Raw genomic sequence first — 21,893 nt, 5'->3', positions numbered from 1 at the left:
CTGCATTCCCACCAACAGTGCACTAGGGTTCCCTTTTCTCCACATCCTCGCCAGCATTTGTTGTTTGTTGATTTGTTGATGATGGCCATTCTGACTGGTGTGAGGAGGTATCTCATGGTAGTTTTAATTTGCATCTCTCTAATGGCTAGTGAAGTTGAGAATCCTTTCATACGTCTGTGGGCCTTGTATGTCCTCCTAGGTGAAATGTCTGTTCAAGTCCTTTGCCCATGTTTTAATTGGATTATCTGTCTTCCTGGTGTGGAGTCATATGAATTATTTTTATATATTGGAGGTCAAACCCTTGTCTGAGGTATCATTGGCAAATATGTTTTCCCATACTGTTGTTTCCCTTTTCATTTTGCTGATGTTTTCTTTAGCTGTGCAGAGCTTTTTAGTTTGATGTAGTCCTATGTGTTTATTCTGCTTTTTATATTCATTGCCCTAGGAGATATATCGGCAAAAATATTGCTAAGTGGGATATCTGAAATTTTGCTGCCTATGTTTTCCTCTAGGACATTTATGGTGTTGTAACTTATATTTAAGTCTTTTATGCATCTTGAGTTTATTCTGGTGTAGGGTGTGAGTTGGTGGTCTAATTCCATTTATTGAAAAGACTAATTTTACTCCATTTTATACTCCTGCCAACTTTGTCAAATATTAATTGACCATAGAATCTTAGGTTTATTTCTGGGTTCTCTATTCTGTTCCATTGATCTATGTGTCTGTTTTTATGCCATAACATACTGCTTTGATTATAGTGGCTTTGTAATATCATTTGATATCAGGTATTGTGATCCCTCATACTTTGTTCTTTCTCAGAATTGATGAGGCTATCCAAGATCATTTATGATTCCATACAAATTTTTGAAATATTTGTTATATATCTGTGAAACATGTCATTGGTATTTTAATTGGGATTACATTGGATCTGTAGATTGCTTTGGGTAGTATGGACATTTTAATGATGTTAATTTTTCCAATGCATGAACACAATATATTCTTCCATTTATTTGTGTCTTCCTTAATTTCTTTCTTCAGTGTTCTGTAGTTTACTGAATAGAGTTCTTTTACCTCCTTGGTTGAATTTATTCCTAGGTACTTTACTTATCTTGTTGCTGTAGTAAATGGGATTTTTCTCCCCTAGTTTCAGTTTCTGATATTTTATTGCTGGTGAAAAAAAATGCCATCGATTTCTGAATATTGACTTTGTATGCTGCTACTTTGCCAAATTCACTTATTAGTTCGAGTATTTTTTTTTTTGGTGGAGCCTATAGGGTTTTCTATGTACACTATCATGTCATCTGTGAACAATGATAGTTTTACTTCCTCCTTTCCAATTTGGATGCCTTTTATTTCTTCTTCTTTTCTGATTCCTGCGGCGAGAACTTCCAATACTATGTTGACTAGAGGTAGTGAAAGAGGACACCCTTGTCTTGTTCCTGATCTTAGGGGAAAAATTTTTACTTTTTGCCCATTGAGAATGATATTGGCTGTAGATTTCTCATATATGGATTTTATTATGTTGCGGTATGCTCCCTCTACTTTCACTTTGCTGACTGTTTTTATCATAAATGGGTGTTGTACTTTTATCAAATGATTTTTCACCATATGTTGATCATGATTTTTGTCTTTCCATTTCTTTATATATTATGTTTATCGATTTGTGGATATTGTACCATCCTTGCATCCCTGGGATGAATCCCACTTGATTGTGGTGTAGGATCTTTTTAATGTATTGCTGGGTCCAGTTTGCCACTATTTTGTTGAAGATTTTAGCATCTAATTTCATCAGTAATATTGGCCTGTAGTTTTCTTTCTTTTTTGTGTCTTTACCTAGCTTTGGAATTGGCATAATACTGGTCTCATAGAAAGAGTTTGGGAGTCTTCCCTCTTCTTGGATTTTTTGGAATAGTTTGAGAAGGATAGGAGTTAGCTTTTCCCTAAATGTTTGGTAAAATTCACCTGAGAAGCCATCTGGTCCAGGGCTTTTGTGTGCTGGGAGTTTTTTGATTACTGCTTAATTTCACTAGCTGTTATCAGACTACTAAGGCTTTCTGTTTCTTCTTGATTCAGTTTTGAGAGCTTTTATTTTTCTAGAAATTTTTCCATTTAACCCAGGTTGTCCGATTTCTTGGTGTATAGCTGTTCACAGTGATTTCTTATAATCCTTTGTATTTCTGTGGTATCAGTTGTAATTTCTCCTCTTTTGTTTCTGATTTTATTTATTTGGGTCCTCTCTCTTTTTTCTTGATGAGTCTGGTTAAAGGCTTGTCAATTTTGTTTATCTTTTCAAAGAACAAATACTGGGATTTGTTGATCCTTTGAATTGTTCTTTTAGTCTCTATGTCATTTAATTCTGCTCTGATCTTGATAATTTCCTTCTTTGTACTTGCTCTGGGCTTTGTTTGTTGTTGTTCTTCTAGTTCTTATAGATGTAGGGGTAGGTTGTTATTTGAGATTTTTCTATCCTTTTTAGGTAGGCCTGTATTGCTATGAATTTCCTTCTCAGGACTGCCTTCGCTGTGTCCCATAGGTTTTCGGCTGTTGTGTGTACATTTTCATTTGTTTCCAGAAACTTTTTGATTTCTTCATTGATCTCATTTTAACCCATTCATCGTTTAATAGCATGTTATTCAGTTTCCATGAATTTGAATGTATTTGAGTTTTTCCTTGAGGTTGTTTTCTAGTTTCAAGCCATCATAGCCCAAGAGAATACTTGATATGTTTTCGATTTTCTCAAATTTGATAAGGCTTGTTTTGTGTCCTATCATAAGGTCTGTTTCTGAGAATGTTCCATATATATTTGAAAAGAATGTTTATTTTGCTTCTTTAGAGTGAAAGGTTCTGTATATGTCAATTAAGTCCATTTGATCTAGAGTGTTGTTCAGTGCCATGACATCCTTGTTGATTCTTTGTTTGGAAGATCTATCCATTATTGACAGTGGTGTGTTAAAATCCCCTGTTATCAGTGTGTTGCTGTCTATATCTTTCTGGAAGTCCTCCAAGATTTTTCTTATATTTTCAGGTGCTCCTGTGTTGGGTGCATATATGTTTACAAAGGTTATATCTTCTTGATGGATTCTTCTCTTAATTATTGTTAGTGTCCCTCTCTGTCTCTTTTTATAGCCTTTGTTTTGAAGTCTATTTTGTCTGATATAAGTATTTCTAACCCAGCTTTTTTTTTTTTTTTTCATGTACATTTGTTTGGAATATTTTTTCCATCCTTTCACTTTCAGTCTGTGTTGCTCTTTTGTTCTGAGGTGGGTGTCTTGTAGACAGCATATATGTGGGTCATGTTTTCTTATCCATTCAGCTACCCTATGTCTTTTTATTGGAGCATTTAACCCACTTACATTTAAGGTTATTATTGATAGGTACTTGTTCCTTGCCATGTTTCCCTTTGTACCTGTATTCCTCTCTCTCTTTCTTCATCTTCTTAAAGCAGTCCCTTTAGCATTCCTTGCAATGCAGGTTTGGTGAAAATGTATTCTTTTAGCCTTCTTTTGTCTGGGAAACTTTTTATTTTCCCTTCTATTTTGAATGAGAGCCTTGCTGGGTAGAGTAGTATTGATTGCAGGCCTTTGCTTTTCTTTGCTTGGAATATTTTTTGCCATTCCCTTCTGGCTTGTAGTGTTTCTGTTGAGAAATCAGTTGATAGCCTTATTGAATCTCTCCTGTATGTTATTAGCTGTTTTTCTCTTGCTGTTTTTAAGATTCTCTATTTTGTCTTTGGATTTTGCCATTTTAATTATGATGTGTCTTGGTGTGGGCCTCTTTGGGTTCATCTTCATTAGGATCCTCTCTGCTTCCTGGATTTGTGTAACTTTTCTCTTGTCAACTTAGGGAAGTTTTCTGTCATTATTTTTTCAAAAACATTTTCTATCCTTTGCTCCTCTTCTTCTCTTTCTGGTATTCCTGTTATATGGATATTATTATGTTACATGTTGTCCTGAATCTCTCTTAACCCCTCTTCATTTTTTTGAGCATTTTTTCATTGTTTTGTTCTGTCTGGGAAATTTTTTCTGCTTTGTCCTCCAGCTTGCTGATTTGATCCTTTTCTTCTTCTAGCCTGCTTTTAATTACTTCTACTGTGTTCTTCATTTCAGCAATTGTTATCTTCATTTCCTCTTGTATTTTATTAATAGTTTCTATGTCTTTTTTCATGCTGGTGTAGTTTGTAGTAAGTTCCTTGTAGCTTCACTGGAGTCTTTTGTAGTTCCCTTGGCATTCTTTGTAGTTCTCACTGAGTTTGTTAAGCTTCTTTATAACCATTATTTTGAACTCAAGGTTTGATAGTTTGCTTGCCTCAATTTTGTTTAGAAGTCTTTCTGGGGATTCCTCCTTTCTTTTCGATTGGTGGTTATTTCTTTGTCTCCCCACCTTAGGTGACTCTTATTGTTACTGTGGATTAGATTGGTCTGCTTTGCCTCCCTGTCTTTGTGATGTGAACTTCTGTGTTAAGAGAACTGTGGGACTCAGTGGTATAGTTCCTTTGAGTTCTTGAGGTCGATGCCCTTGGGCTGCTCTTTATGGTGTTTATGTGGGCTTTCTGGTTCTGGTTGGGTTTTGGTTGTTGTTGGATCATTCTTTGGTGGGTCCTTCTCTCTGGCTGGCTGATTGAAGGTCACTCTGCCCACCACATCTTGCATTATGTTGTACCAGTGCTGTCAGCACAAAACCAAACATCCCAGGAAAAAGACCCAAACCTGCAAAAATAACCCCCACTTACAACCACACTATCAATAGCAAATAAGCCAATATTAATACAGATGTAAAGAGATTAAGACTATTATAAGAAACGAAAGACTAATATGAGATGACTGAGAGAAAAGTGATTTTGTGAGGGTAGAGGGAGGAGGAACAATAAGAGCGGGGAATAGATACAAGGCATGGAAAAAAAGGTAAAATTTACCTCATAGGTAAAAAATGGAGGAAGGAAGGTGGAGCAGAGTAAGAGAAGAGAAATATATAGTACTAGACTTAAGCTTAAATTAAAAAATATATATGTGTGTGTGTGTGTGTGGAGAAAAAGAAGAATAAAAAGAAAAAATAACAATAAAAATTACATATAAAGCAAATAATAGGGATCTAACTGGAGAAAAAGGTCCTTCCCAACACTATCAACAACAAACGAGCTAAGATTTGTATAGGCAGGTTGTGGATGAAAGGGAGGAGAGTGTAGAGGGAGAAGGAGTACTGAAAGTGAGGGATGAAAACCAGGCTAAAACAGGGGAAAACTTACATTTAAAACAAAAAAATAGAAAGGGCAAGAGGAAGGCAAGATGGAATAGGAAAGGAAAGTGATAAGATTTGAGGTTTGAAATACAAAAATAGTGACTGTTAGATATGAACTTGAAGAAATGTGTCAATATCTTATCCACAACTACTGAGTAAAATTAATAAAGGTGGGATGCAAATATGGGTATTTTAAGATGAGGAAAAAGAATTTAAGATAGCTAATGACAATCACAAATGGTTTTGAGAGGTGGGGGGTGTAGTAAGAGTGTGAAATGGAAACAAGTCATAGCTATATATAAGTAGAATTTAAATCTAAGATAAGAGAAAGGAAGAAGGTTGAATTTGGTAAGAGAAATGGGCAATATATGAGGTTTGAAATAAACTATAATATAAAACCTTGTGACATATTAGGCTCTAGCTTGAAGGGAAATATATGGCTGTTTAGAAGCTATGCAAGGGGAAGGTTTGTGCCTTGTTGGTCTGAGGAACTGTGTAGCTCTTGGTGTCTGGTGAAGGGCCTTTTCAGAGCTTTTTCTTCTCCTCCCCACCCCCTACAGAAATGTTCCCAGCAGGATACTCCTGCATTCAGCTCCTGCCTCCCAGTTCTGAGCTTGCTGTTCTCTTGCTGGTGGCTCTGTCAAATTCTCCTCTCTGACTAGCTCTCTGCTCCAGACTGGGTCAGGTCCCACTCCCTGGTCCTGCTGTGCACTTGTCCCTCTGAGTTTTTGTTCAGCAGAGCCACTGTGCCTGCACACAGGCGTGCGAGTCCTGGGTCCCTGCCCAGTCTCAGGTTTTGCCTCAGCTCCACTTTAAAAAGAGTCTTTCTATGGTCCTCTCATTGAAGTACCAGTCCCTGGGGGCCCCATTCTCCATGCAGACTCCATCCCCCCAAATCATACACTCTCTCATGATCAGGGCTGGCCTCCACTTTCCCTGAGCCTCTGATTGTTTAATACAAAGTTTCTCACTGGATCTTTCTTGGGTGGTGTGGCACCAAGGAGGCCCTGTGGTGATTCAGTAACACAAGGCAGTGATGGAGTCCTGGCCCTGGTCCCTCCAGTGATCTTCCACATAGGGCAGGCAGTTTCTAGGGCCTGCACCTCCCAGGCCTTCTCTCTCTGACAAGGTAGCTCACGGCTTCTGAGCCCGTCTTCAGCTGTCTCTACATTAGGCAGCCAGAAGCACTAGGCTGGGAAACCGTGGCAGGACCCTGCTTTGGGAGCACAGGCTGCCAGCTTCCAGGGCCCTGCATGTACTGGTTCTTGGCTACTCTTCGCTCAGTCCCCACATTCTCGTCCATGTTCACTCTCACTCACTGCTGCTCTCCTTCCCTTTCTGTTCTGTGTTTTCACTCGAAGTCTAGTTTTGGATGGGAGCAAGTGGACAGGGCTGCTAGCTACTCTGCCACCATCTTTCCTATTTTATATAGAAAATCTTAAAGATTCCACAAAAAACTATTAGAAACAATAAACAAATACAGTAAAGTTGCAGGACACAAAATCAATGTACAAAAATTCATGTATTCCTGTATACTAACAATGAAATTTCAGGAAAAGAAACAGAAAAAGAAAACAATTTGTTATGCAATTGCAACAAAAAGAATAAAATACTTAGGATTAAACTTAACAAAGGATGTGAAAGAACTATACACTGAAAAGTACAAAACATTATTAAAAGAAATTGGAAAAGGCACAAAGAAATGGGAAGATAATTCATGTGCATGGATTGGAAGAATCAACATAGTTAAAATGGCCATATTACCCAAAACTATATACAGATTTGATGTAATCCCCATCAAAATTCCAGTGGGAGATTTTAAAGAAATAGAACAAAAAAATAATATTTGTATGGAATCGTAAAAGACGCCATAATACAAAGTGACAATAATGAAAACAGTATGGCATTGACAGAAAAGCAGGCATACAGACCAATGAAACAGAATTGAGAACCCAGAAATAAATCTTTATATACATGGGCAAATAATTTTCAACAAAGGAACCAATAACACACAATGGAGAAAAGAAAGCCTCTTTAATAAAAGGTGCTGGGAAATTTGAGAAGTCACATGCGAAAGAATGAACCTAAACTGTTATTTGTCACCATATACAAAAATTAACTCAAAACGAGTCAAAGATCTAAATATAAGACAAACTACATAGAAGAAAATATAGGTACTAAACTTATGGACCTTGGTCTTAGGATTTTATGAACTTCACTTCAAAAGCAAGGGAAGTAAAGCAAAAATAAATGAATGGGATTATATCAAACTAAAAGACTTCTGCACAGCAAAATAAACCATCAATAAAACAAAAAGGCAACCAAGCAAATGAGAAGAGGTATTTACAAACAATACTTCCAATAAAGGGATAATTTCCAAAATATATACAAAAAATTCATAAAACTCAACACCAAAAAAGAAAACATGCACAAAAAAACCCCAAACAATCCAAATTAAAAAAAAAATGGTCAAAGGACCTGAAAAGACATTTATCAAAAGAGGACATATAGCGACTTTTGGCCAAGATGGATGCCTAGACAGACATGCTGCATCTCCCTCCACAACTAAGAAGGAATACAACTACCTCAAAACTAGAGACAACCAGAAGTTCCAGAAAATCAAGCTGCATGGAAGTCCCACAAACAAAGATATAAAGAAGAAATACTCATCCAGACAGGTAGGAGGGGTGGAACTGGGGCGGAGAGGACGTGGTGTGGTGGCGACAGCAGTAGCGGCAGCAGCTGCAGCAGCGGCAGGCCGGTGGAAAGTGCAGTAACATATTTTAAAAAGTAGAGAGAGACACCTGGGGAGTGCTCCCAGCACCAGACCAGACCACGCAGCTCACGGTCCCAGCGCCGGGAAAAATAAAGCCTCATTGCTTCTGACTGAAAACAAGTGGGGGTTGAGGCGGAGGCAGAAACTGCTGGTCTCTCAGTAGAGTCAGTTTTAAGGCCCCCCATGGTCCTAGAATGTCTACAACCCATCCATTCTGGGAACAACAGCCAGGGCAACAGCTAGAGGTGCCAGTCCCATACACAAGTGGGAGAAGTGCCTGGAAAGGGGGCGAGTGCTGAGAAGGTGGCATTGTTCCCTGTCAGACCCCTCCCCAATACACAGCGCCACAACATGGTGAACGGGTCACCCATACTGATGAATACCTAAGGCTCTGCCCCTTACAACGTAATGGGAGCAACAGCTCTACCTAAGACACAGAGGCAAACAGCCATAGGAGCCTGTCAAGATGAGGAGACAGACAGGTATGGCCCGAAAGGGGAAACGGATCAAGGTTCCAGTAGCGAACTAAGTGACGAGGGGAGAGCCAACCCAACAGATGTAGAGTTCAAAACACTGGTGATAAAGATGCTCACAGTCTTGACAGGTATGCTTGAGTACAGCAAATACATAAGGGAAGAAGTGAAGACTATGCTAACTGAAACGAAGGAAAATCTACACAAAACCAATGGTGAAGAGAAGGAAACCAGGGTTCAAATCAATGATTTGGCACATAAGGAAGAAAAAAACAGTCAACCAGTACAGAATGAGGAAACAAGAATTGAAAAAAATGAGGAGAGGCTTAGGAACCTCTGGGACAACTTTAAACATGCCAACATTCAAATCAGAGGGGTGCCAGAAGGAGAAGAGGAGGAGCAAGAAATTGAAAGATTATGTGAAAAAAAAAATTATGAGGAAAAACTCCCCAAATTTGGCAAAGGAGATAGACATACAAGTCCAGGAAGCATGGAGAGTCCCAAACAAGCTAGATCCAAAGAGGACCACACTAAGACACATCATAATTAAAATGCCAAAGGCTCAAAAGAAAGAGAGAATCTTAAAAGCAGCAAGAGAAAATCAGAGTTACCTACAAAGGAGTTCCTATAAGACTGTCAACTGGTTTCTCAAAAGAAACTTTGCAGGCAAGAAGGGACTGGCAGGAAGTATTCAATGTGATGAAAAGCAAGAACCTACATGCAAGATTACTCTATTCAGCAAAGCTATCATTTAGAATGGAAGGGCAGATAAAGTGCTTCACAGACAAGATAAAGCTAAAGGACTTCATCATCACCAAGCCCTTATTATATGAAATGTCAAAGGGACTTACTTAAGAAAAAGAAGATCAAAATTGTGAACACTAAAATGACAGCAAACTCACAACTATCTACAACTGAATCTAAAAAATAAAAAAATCCCACTAAGCAAACCAGAATAGGAACAGAATCATAGGTGTGGGGATCATTTGGAAGGTTATCAGCTGGGAGGGGGCAGGGGGACAAATGGGGAAGAGGTGCAGGGATTAAGAAGCATAATTGGTTGGTACAAAATAGGCAGGGGGCAGTTAAGAATAATATAGGAAAGGGTGAAGCCAAAGAACTTATATGCACGACCCATGAACATGAACTAAGGGGAGATGGAATTGCTGGAGGGAAGGTGGGTACTGGGCAGAGGGGAACAAAGGGGGAAAAATTGGGACTACTGTAACAGTGTAATCAATAAAATATACATTTTTAAAAGTCACAGGGTACACCAAGGCTACCTACCACTGTCCAGGTGCCTACAGACCTTTGTAGTGTGGCAGGGTCTTGGAGTCATCAGGGTGAGACCAGCAGAGTTTATCAGGCCCAATGGAAAGGGAGATTTGCCTGAATGAATGGAGGGTTTTATACCAGTCAAGAAGGCAAGATAAGAAAGGCTCCTGTCCTAGAGCAACACAACTCAGTCTCTCCCAGATTCTTCCAGGACTTCTTTGAGAGCCCGAGCTCAGCAAGGCAGGGCCACACAGTGTAGGAGGGTGGGGCTAATGGATCTTCCATGAGAGAGAGGAAGCATCAGGGTTGTGGGAAGGTTGGGGATTTGTGCCCCACCCCAGAGCCACACAACTCAATCTTTCCTGGATTTTCCCTGGACCTCCTGGAGAGACCACACTTGGCACAGAGGAGCCACCAGCCAATCAGGTGGGGACACTGGGAGCCCAGGCTGTAGGGCCAGCAAATCATGATAGAGAAGTGCTGATCAAGCTCATGGAAAGGTGTGGAAATAACCCTTGCCCCAGACCCCACAACTCAGTTGCTGATACCTACTGAGTGTCCCAGAACTATATACCCCGGGCCTTGGCACCTGACTTATTCAATGGGCATGAGCTTCACAGAGTTGGGCACTAGGAATTCTGGTGTGTGGGCTTATTGCATTCCCCTAGGCTGATGGCATAAGGAGGGGACAGCTCCACCTCAGAAAGATGGTGTCTGCAGTGTGGGAAAGGGACTCAGCACAGAGATCCAGGTGTCTATCCCTTCAACTTTCTCCCCAGGGCCACAAACTCCCTCTCTTTTCACACAACTCCAGTCTTCTATGCCCTCACTCTGTCAGAGCCCAGCTTGAATGTCTGCGAATGAGACCTTGTACACTGAGATTTCAAGAGGTCGCCTGTATCACCACCAGACTTCCTTCTCTCCTTGGCGGACCTAATCGCCATTGATTTTCACAGCCATATGTTATGTGGGTGCCTCCTCCCAGTGCTAGTGCTCTGGGCCAGGGAGCTCTGTGTTGGTTAGAGACCCAACAGTCCTTAGGGGTAACCTCTGCATCTTAGATATCTCTCCAGAATTTCAGCCACTGCCTATGGGAGCGTGGGAGCAGGAGCAGACCTATTAGCATCCCTGCCCTTTTTACCAGTCTCGATGTGGCTTTTTCTGTAAATCCTTATTCATAAGACTTCTGTTCAACTAGTCTTCAGTTGGTTATTCAGGTTGATTGTTCTATATTTTATTTGAAATTCCAGTTTGTCCTGGGAGGAGGAGGTACGTGTAACTTCTACCTACCTTACTGCCATCTTGGATCCCTTCTGGCTGTTTTTTATTGGTGTTTTTGTCTTTCTATTGTAGCACTATAGAATTCTTTATATATATTTTGCATACTCATCTTTTGATATTTAAAATGTAAATAACTTCTCTTAGTTTTTTTATTGTCTTTTAACTTAGTTTATGACTTCTTTTGTTGAACAAAACTATGCAATATTTTGAATGCATAAATCTTGTATTTTATAATTTCTGATTTTTTATTCTGTTTACAAAATATTTCTCAAATCTGAGGTTACAAAACTATGTATATATATTTTCTTCTAAATGTTATTGCTTTATTTTCCACCTTCAAGTGTTTGCTGTACATATATTTTATTTTTATTTGTGCTACATATTTTTTCATATGAAAGCCAGTTTTCTAGTACATTTACAAGGTCATTCTTTCCTTTCTAATCTAAATGGTACTTTTATACCAAGTTATCATTTATGTCTTGGTCTGTTTCTAGCTGCTCTATTCTCTATGACCTTGATTCTGTCTTTTTACTTCTCTAAACCTATTCTTCTCTAAGATGGGTTAATGAATGTACTTAATAGAGTTTTTGAGTGATGTATGTTCACATAATTTACATTCAATATATCATTTATTCCTATAAAAACTGAAAATCAGGAAAGTTAAGTGAATTTCCCAAAATTTGTAGAATTTATAAACTACAAAGACGTGATTTGAATTTAGTTCTGATTCCAAAGCCTGTGCACTTTCCAATAAGCAAATCACCCAAAATAGCTGGATTGGTACATTGAAGATATTAAGTAAATTGATATGATTTTGACTTAATAACATTTTAACTTCCTTTTCTTGTGGACTTTACAGGAATGCCTAATTCTTCTGGCCTTGTGAGTCGTTGTAATGCCATTTCTAAAACAGATGCCACTGTAGTAGCATTACTGAAGGAAGCTGGTGCCATTCCTCTTGGCATAACCAACTGTAGTGAGCTGTGCATGTGGTATGAATCCAGTAACAAGATCTATGGCCGATCCAACAACCCATATGATTTACGGCATATTGTAGGTGGAAGTTCTGGTAAGTTTAACATTTCAGTTAGTTGCTGTGAGGAGGGTGTACAAATACTAGTACATGCTTAGGTGGGAACATGCTTTGTGTGTTTAGTGAACTGAAAGAAACCCAGGATAGTGAGTAACACAGAGAGGAGTTAGAAAAGAAACTCAAAAGTTTTGTCTAGGAGCAAAAGCTGAGGCAAATACAAAAATTACATCTATTTTAGTTGTCCAGGAAAAAATTATAGTGGCTTCAACTAGTGTTTGTGTAGATGAAGGAAAGTAAATGGAACACAGATATATTTTAAAGGTGCACTGGAACATGACTTGCTGAACAGATTGGTAATGGGGAAGTGGGTGTAAGGGTAAAAAGAGAATTAAATTTACAGGATTTCTGACTCAAAATGGTACAGGAATTCATTCATATAGAGAAAACTGAAAGAGGAGGGACAAATGGGAGCAATGTGATTTAAGAATACCATTCGGAACATGTTATGTTTAAGATGTTTGTAAGACACCCATTGAAGTTGTCAAGTAGCCTATTGGGTGTAATTCAGAATAATAATCTGAATAAAATAGTTTAGGAATTCTTATCATGATCCTGGTACAATAACTAATCTAACCTATTAAGAATGGATGCAAAAAAAAAAATGGTATGTGTGTGAATTGATGGTGATGAAATGGGACCCATAACAGAGCTTTGTCATTTTCAAGGTTAAAAAGAGAAGACATATCTAGCAAAGGAAATTAAGAATGAGCAACAAATGATGTAAGAGGAAAATATCAGAGAGTATATTAGATACTAAAATTTACATGACTTTTATCAATCTGAAGGCATATATATGTAGGTTAGTAAAATATGGTGTTTAAGCTTCCGGTTGCTAGAGCCAAAGATAACATCGAGTTTTTTGCTATGTGACCTTGGTAACCTAATGAAGGTACTCAGTGCATCAGTTTCCTCAACTTATAAAATGATCATAATAAAGAAACTTGCCTTGTAAAGTTATGGTGATCATTAAATATGTGAATGTGACTTTAGGTCTGATCTGGCATGTTAGGAGTTTAGAAGTTCCTACTCACATTCCCACAACAAGAAAAAGCTGAACAGACTGAAAATCAACAACTCTTCTCAGAAACACCAGAAAACTGATATTACAGGGCAAACCACTGTCTCAAAAATTAAAGAGAAAAACAGGCAGATACAGAGAATCAAAACTTACTAAAGCAGATGACCAGAAACAGAAAACTTTATGAGAAGCACTACAGGGGTAGGAAAACCTAAATTGTAAATGATCAGTTGCTTGAGGTACAGTGTGGAAGAGTTTGAGAGTTAAAATATTCAGTGGCCTCAACACATTCATGTATTTTATTGCCAAGAGCCTTTCTAGGTTATCACAGTGAAGACTGGAGAAAAATCATCTCATGCTTCTGTCAGAGGGTGGGTATAAGTGACCATCTTGAAATATGACCAAAAGATTTTGTTCTAACAAGGAACACTCTCAGATAAACTATTTTACCCTAACTGAACAGACCTGGGAAAGGACAATATCCAACACCAGCCCCCTCTAGGCTTTCTGCATCCCCCCACTCCACCCCCCAAAAAAGGATAAGCAGAACAGACTTGAGAAGCATGTATTAAGGTTACAGGCCAGGAGTGCAGACAAAAAGACTGAGAAGTAATCAAAGGTTTGGCATGTTTTCCCTCACACAAACCTTAATACCACATCAAAAGGGCTTCTGTATAACAGATAAATACAACTAAAAGAACTGTGCATCATAGGCATTACTTAATATGGCTCTGGGGAAACCTAGAGACAGCAGTGGAGACAAAAGCAAGGATGCAAATTTAGCATCTGATACTTACAGATACAGCAAACAATAAACACAACCTAACTCCTAAATAAACACAAAATTTCACATTGCAGGCCTATTTATCTCAGTTCCTTTTACCTAGTACATCATATCTGGCTTTCAATAACAAACTAAAAGCATACTAAGTGACACCGATCACAGTTTGAAAGGACAGAGTTAGATACAACAGGGATGTTGAAATTATCAGATCATGAATTTAAAACAACTATGATTAATATGCTAAAGGTGCTAACGGAAAAAGTGGAGAACATGCAAACACAGATTTTTAATGTAATCAAATAGATGGAAACTCTAAGGAAGAATCAAAAAGAAATGCACACCAAAATAGAAATAAAGAATTCCCTTGATGGGCTAACCAATACACTTGACAAAGCTAAGGAAAGATTCGGTGATATTGAATAAAGTTCGATAGAAACTTCAAAAACTGAAATGCAAAGAGAAAAATAATAATAAAGAACAAAACATTCAATAACTGTGGGATATTAAAAGGTGTAACAGCCCTGGCTAGTGTGGCTCAGTGGATTGAGCACCAGCCTGCAGACTGAGAATTTGCTGGTTCAATTCCTGGTCAGGGCACATGCCTGTGTTGCGGCGGGCTAGGTCCCTAGTTGGGGGTGTGCAAGAGGCAACCAATCTATGTTTCTCTCCCTCTCTTTCTCCCTCCTTTCCCCTCTAAATAAATAAATAAAATGTTTTTTAAAAGGTATAACATGCATGTAATGGGAATACTAAGAGAAGAAAGAAAGAAAAGAACAATAATTGAAGCAATCATGATAATTTCCCAACATTAAATATAGACATCCATCTACAAATCCAGGAAGCTCAGAAAATAACAAGTAACAGTTATACCACAAAATAAAATCTACCCATAGGCATTATATCCAACTTGCAGAAAAATCAAAGAGAATGGAAAACTTTTCAAAGAAGCAAGAGGAAAAAAATATACCTTACCCATAGAATTACAAGGATAATTATGCAATGGACTGAATGTTTGTGTCCTCCCAAATTCATATGTTGAAATCCCTAATGTGATTATATTAGTAGTGCAGTCTTTGAGAAGTACTTATTCATGAGTGTGGAGCCCTCATGGATGGGGTAATGCCCTTATCAAAGGGACCCAGAGAGCTCTTTTTCTTTCTTTTCACCATGTTAAAATACAATGAGGAGACAGATATCTGAAACCTAAAGAGTAATTACAACAGAACCAAACCACGCTAGCACCCTTAACTTAAATATCTAACCTCCAGAATTGTCAGAAATAAATTTTTAAATTATAAGCCATTCAGCCTATAGTATATTGCTATACAGATGAAACTTAACTAAGAAAAGTTACATCAGACATTATATTAGAAATCATGCAAAAAGAGGTGAGTGGAGTGAAATACATAAACTGTTAAGAACCACTAACCTACATTTATGTATCCAACACAATTATCCTTCAAAAGTAAAGGAGGAATAGAGTTTTACAAAAAAACAAGCTCAAGTGAAGTTGCTCACCGGTAGGATTTCAGTGCAAAAAGTATTAAAAGAAGTACTTCAGAGAGAAAAATGATATAGGTCAAAAATTTATATATACATAAAGAAAAAAATCAAATAATGGCAGTCCATATCCAGCAATACATTAAAAAGATCATACACCATTATCAAGTGGGATTTATCCCAGGGATGCAAGGATGGTACAATATTCACAAATCAATAAACGTAATATACCACATAAATAAAATGAAAGACAAAAATCATGATTATATCAATACATGTGAAAAAGCATTTGATAAAGTACAGCACCCACTTATGTTTAAAAAACACTCAGCAAAGCGGGAATAGAGGGAGGAACCTCATCATCATAAAGGTCATATATTAGAAATCTAATGCCAACATCATACTCAAAGGGCAAAAACTAAAAGCTTTTCCCTTAACATTAGGAACAAGACAAGGGTATCTGCTTTCACCACTCTTGCTCAGGATAGTACTGGAAGTTTTAGCCACAGCAATCAGACAAGAAAAAGAGATAAAAGGCATCCTGCTCTGGCTGGCATGGCTCAGTGGATTGAGTGCTTGCCTGTAAACTGGCAGGTTTCTGGTTCGATTCCCAGTCAGGGCTCATGCCTGGGTTGTGGGCCAGGTCCCTGGTTGGGGACATGTGACAAGCAACTGATTGATGTAACTCTCCCACATAGATGTTTCTCTCCCTCTTTTTCTGCCTCCTTTCACCTTTCTCCAAAAATAAAGAATAAATTCTTAATAAAAAATAAATAAAAGGCATCCAAATTGGAAAGGAGAAAGAAAACTGTCATAAGTTGCAGATAATGTGATAGTGTACATAGAAAATGCTCCAGTCTCCACCCAAAAGCTGCTTAACTCTTAATAAGTGAATATTGCAAAGCAGCAGGATACAAAGTCAATATTCATTTTTGTACACTAACAGTGAACTATCAGAAAGAGAAACTATAAGAAAAAATCCCATTTACCATAGCAACAACAAAAAAAAATTAAGTACCTGGGAATAAATTTAACCAAGGACGGAAAAGACCTATATTTGGAAAACTATAGAACACTAAAGAAAGAAATTAAAGACTTCCGGCCAAGATGGAAGCATAGACAGACATGCTGTGTCTCCCTCCACAACTAAGAAGGAATACAACTACCTCAAAAACTAGAAACAACCAGAAGTTCCAGAAAATCGAACTGTGTGGAAGTCTAGCAAACAAAGATATAAAGAAGAAATACTCATCCAGACAGGTAGGAGGGGTGGAACCGGGGTGGAGAGGATGCGGTGTGGTGGCGGCAGCAGTGGCGGCAGTGGCAGGCTTGCAGAAAGCACAGTCACAAGTTTTAAAAAGTCAGGAGGCACACCTGGAGAGCGTTCCCAGCTCCTCACTGGACCTCAGAGCTCATGGTCCCAGCGCCGGGGAAAATCAAGCCTCATTGCTTCTGACTGTGCAGACCAGTGGGGGTTGGGGTGGAGGCAGAAGCTGCCGGTCTCTCAGCAGAGTCCTCTTGTTTAAAGTGCCCCCACAGTTCTAAAACATCCGCAGACGCACCCACTCTGGGAACGACGGCCAGGGCAAAGCTAGAGAGGCACCAGTCTGGTGCGGAAGTGGGAGAGATGCCTGGAAAAGGGACAAGTAATGGGCAGGCAGCAGTATTCTCTTTCAGACCCCTTCTCCACACACAGCTCCACAACGTGGTGAAACAGGTCACCCTGTACTGATGAATCCCTAAGGCTCCACCCCTTACAAGGTAACAGGAGCGACAGCTCTACCTGGGACATGGAGGCAAACAAACACAGGAGCCTGTCAGAATGAGGAGATGGAGAAGTGTGGCCCAAAAGGGGGAACAGATCAAGGTTCCAGTGGGAGAACTAAGTGATGAGGAGATAGCCAACCTAACAAATGAGGAGATAGCCAACCTAACAGATGCAGAATTCACAACTCTGGTGATAAAGATGCTCACAGGCTTGACAGATATGCTTGAGTATGGCAAATGCATAAGAGAAGAAGTGAAGGCTATGCTAAGCGAAACAAAGGAAAATCCACACAAAACCAATGGTGAAGGGAAGGAAACCACGGTTCAAATCAATGATTTGGCACATAAGGAAGAAAAAGACAGTCAACCAGTGTGGAATGAGGAAGTACAAATTGAAAAAAATGAGGAAAACTTCCCAAATTTTGCGAAGGAGTTGGACATACAGGTCTGGGAAGCACAGAGGGTCTCGGGTGAGCTGGACCGAGAGGGGACCACACCAGGTCGCATCATGGTTGAGATGCCAAAGGTGAAAGATAAAGACAGAGTCCTGGGGGCAGCAAGAGAGAGGTGGAGAGTTGCCTACAGGGGGGTGCCTATAGGACTATTAGCTGATTTCTCAGAGGACACTTTGCAGGCTGGAAGGGACTGGCAAGTAGTATTCAATGTGATGAAGGGCAATCTGCAACCAGGATTACTCTATCCAGGAAGGCCATCATTTGGAATGGAAGGGCAGATGAAGTGCTTCCCAGACAAGGGGAAGCTAAAGGAGTTCATCATCACCAAGCCATATTGTGTGAAGTGTCAAAGGAACTTACTTATGAAAAAGAAGATCAAAACTATGAACACTGTAGTAACAACAGACTCATGACTATCAACAACTAAATCTGAAAGATAAAAACAAAATCCAACTAAGCAAACCAGAAAAGGAACAGAATCATAGGTATGAGAATCATTTGGAGGGTTGTCCACTGGGAAGGGGGAAGGGAAGAAATGGGGAAATGGTGCGGGGATTAAGAAGCATAGTCGGTTGATACAAAATAGACAGGGGGAAGTTAAGAATAATATAGGAAAGGGTGAAGCCAAAGAACTTTTATGCATGACCCATGGACATGAACTATGGGAGGTGGGATTGCTGGAGGGAAAGGGGGTACTGGGCAGAGGAGAACAAAGGGGAAAAATTGAACCACTGTAACAACATAAGCAATAAAATATACTTTAAAAAAAGAAAGAAATTAAAAAAGATACAAGTGAATGGTAGCATATATCGTGTTCATGGATTGGAAGAATTAACATCATTAATATATCCATACTACCCAAAGCAATCTATAAATTCAATGCAATCCCTATTAAAGCGCCAATGGCATATTTCACTGATCTAGAGAAAATACTCCTAAAACATATATGGAACCAAAAAAGGGCCTGAGTAGCCTCAGCAACCTTGACAAAGAAGAACAAAGCTGGAAGGATCACAATACCTGATATCAAACTATACTACAAGGCCATTGTAATCAGAAGAATCTGGTACTGGCATAAAAAACAGACACAGATTGATGGAACAGAATAGAGAACCCAGAAATAAACCCATGCTTTTATGGTCAATTAATATTTGACAAAAGGGGTGTGAGCATACAATGGAGTGAAAATAGTCTGTTCAATAAATAGTGTTGGAACAAGTGGACTCGTCGGCAGCCGTCCGTCTCGAGAGACGATGGTGTAGCTTCTTAAGAGTCTATCTGCACCGCCGAGAATGGCTGTGCAGTCCGACTCGGGAGTGACATAGTATCTGTCTCCTCCCGTGTTGAATCGACATCTTGCGATGACGCTGAAGCTACAGAGCCTGGGCAGGGTAATATGGAGGGTCTGCTGTTGCCCATGCACCAGACCCCCCCCTCTCTTCGCAGCTGAAGGGTCCAAGGGAAAGACGGAGTCGATACAGCTTGGCTTCAGGTGCGCCGCAGGAGTTGCCGGTGTTGACTACAACATCAAACCGCCTTAGGGACTCCGGCTCCGGATTTTCTGTCGGGGTTTACTCCCTTAGCCTTTCCTCTGAAGAGGTATGCCGCAAGGCAGCGGAGGTTTTTTGGAGTCAGAGTTTTCCTTCTCTGATGTACCCTGACTGGAAGATCGAACCAGCGACACTTAGCTCGCAGGCCGACGCTCAATCCACTGAGCTAAACCAGCCAGGGCAAGTGGACTAGTACATGCAAAAATGAAAACAGATACCATCTTACACCACACACCAGAATAAACTCATAATGGATAAAAGACTTAAATATAAATCATGACACCATAAAACTCCTAACAGAAAACAGGCAGAAAATTTCAGATATCCCACTTAGCAATAGTTTTGCTGATACATCTCTTAGAGCAAGGGAAATAAAGGAAAAATAAACAAATAGGACTACATCAAATTTAAAAGTTTCTGCACAGCTAAAGTAGCCATCATCAAAATGAAAAGGGAACCAACCATATGGGAGATCATATTTACCAATGATACATTGGACAAGGGTTTAATCTTTCAAAATATATAAAGAATTTGTACAACTCAACTCCAAGAAGACAAACCATCCAATTAAAAAATGGGCAAAGGACCTGAACAGATACTTCTCTAAAGAGGACATACAGAGGGTCCATAGGCATATGAAAAGATGCTCAGCATCACTAGCTGTCTTAGAGATGCAAATTAACACCACAATGATATATCATCTCACACCTGTCAGAATGGCCATCATTAACAAATCGACAAACAAGTGCTGGCAAGGGTGCGGAAAAAAGGGAACCCTAGTTTATCACAATGGACAGTTCCCACTGTTGTTGGGAATGCAGATTGGTGTAGACACTGTGGAAACCAGTATGGAATTTCCTTAAAAAACTAAAAATTGAATTGCCTCTTTACCAAGTGATTCTGCTGCTGGGAATATATCCTACCTATCCCGAGCCACCAATTCAAAAGAACTTGTGCACCCCTATGTTTATAGCAGCGCTAATTACAATAGCCAAGGGCTGAAAACAGCCTAAGTGCCCATCTGTAGATGAGTGGATCAAAAAACTGTGGTACATTTACACAATGGAATACTATGCAGAAGAAAGAAAGAACTCCTACCATTTGCCACAGCATGGATGGAACTAGAGAATATTATGCTAAGTGATATAACCCAGTTGGTGAAAGACAAATGCCATGTGATCTCACCTCTAAGTGGAATCTAATGAACAAAATAAACTAACGAACAAAATAGAACCTCAGGCATGGAAAAATGAAACAAACTGAAAGTGACCAGAGGGGAAGGGGAAGGAGGATAATGGTGGAAAGAAAGGGAAGGGACTAGGCAAAGAACATGTATGATTGACCCACGGACATGGGCAACAGTGAGGGGATTGACTGTGGGAGTGGGGCTTGGGATTGGTGGAGGAGGGAAAAGGGGGAAATATTGGGACAACTGTAATAGAATAACAATTAAAATGATAAAAATAAAAGACAAAGACAGTGAGAAAATCTTAAAGTGGCATTAGATTTCTCAGCAGAAACCTTGGAGGCAAGAGGGCAGTGGGATGATATATTAAAATTGTTGAAATAAGCCAGGCAATGAAAGAAGAATACCATATGATATCACCTAATACAGGAAACTAATGAGCAACACAAACAAATGAGCAAAATTGTACCAGAGGCATGTAAACAAGGAACAGACTAATAGTTACCAGAGGAGACAGGGAGGGAGAGAAGTGGGTTAAGTAGGGGAAGGATTTAGTAAAAGAACTGGTATAAATAACCCATGGACATGTATAATGAGGTGGGGATTGACTTTGGGAGAAGGGGTGGGCTGGGTGCGGGGGAGAAACGGGGAAAAAGTGAGGCAACTGTAATAGAAAAACAATAAATAAAAGATTTTATTGACTATCAGTCAATTTTCAAAAAATTAATTTAATTAAGTATTTATTAAGTACAGAAAAAAACTGTTGAATGAAAATAACTGTCAGCTATTTTATATCCAGAAAAAAGGAAAACTGTCCTTTAGAAAGGAGGGAAAAAATAAGATATCTGAAGACAAACAGAAACTGGAGGGAGTTCATTGTCACCAGATATGCCCTAAAAGAACTGAGAGAGTCCTTCAGGTTGTAATGAAAGGACACTAGAGAGTAACTCAAAGTCATGAATATAAACATCTCTAGTAAAGGTAAATACATGAGCAAATATAATGACCAGTATTAGTGTAATTTTGGTTTGAAAATCAACTTTTTATTGTATACATTATTTAAAAGGCACATGCATAAAAATAACTATAAATCTGTGTTAATAGATAAATAATATATATGGAATCTACATAAATTGGAGGAGAGGGAGCTGCATAAAAGCATAGTTTTAGTATGCAACTGAAGTTAAATTGACTTACATTTATAGTCGATTTTTACAAACTTAGGTTGTTTTGTATTCTTCTATAAGATGGTCTGAATAGATAGATAGATAGATAGATAGATAGATAGATAGATAGATAGACAGATATAACAGGTAGTATTTGTAATTCCATGGTACCTACAAAGAAAATATCTGTAGAATATACAAAAAAGGGAATGGGAAGAGAAACAATGTGTCACTAAAGAAAGTGAATTACACACAAAGGAAGTCAGTAGTGAAGGAAACAAAGAACCAAAATTAAGACATACAGAAAATAAAAAACAAAAAGTCAAAAGTAAGA

The 21,893-nt window shown here is 39.0% G+C and overlaps 1 protein-coding gene across 2 annotated transcripts in view; it reads left to right on the top strand.

Annotated features, from left to right (window-relative positions):
* The window catches only part of FAAH2 (fatty acid amide hydrolase 2), a 126,180-nt gene that overhangs the window by 27,510 nt on the left and 76,777 nt on the right, over positions 1–21,893 (top strand). For both annotated transcript variants that reach the window (XM_090264248.1, XM_090264249.1), the window contains one exon: positions 11,900–12,109. In XM_090264248.1, coding sequence (XP_090120374.1) covers positions 11,900–12,109 — 210 coding nt within the window. The remainder of the gene's footprint in view (positions 1–11,899; positions 12,110–21,893) is intronic.

The sequence above is a fragment of the Furipterus horrens genome, unplaced genomic scaffold, assembly GCF_987537825.1.
Source record: "Furipterus horrens unplaced genomic scaffold, mFurHor1.1.pri manual_scaffold_17, whole genome shotgun sequence".
Classification (NCBI taxonomy): Eukaryota; Metazoa; Chordata; class Mammalia; order Chiroptera; family Furipteridae; genus Furipterus; species Furipterus horrens.
This window is presented reverse-complemented; position numbering and strand designations above follow the sequence as displayed.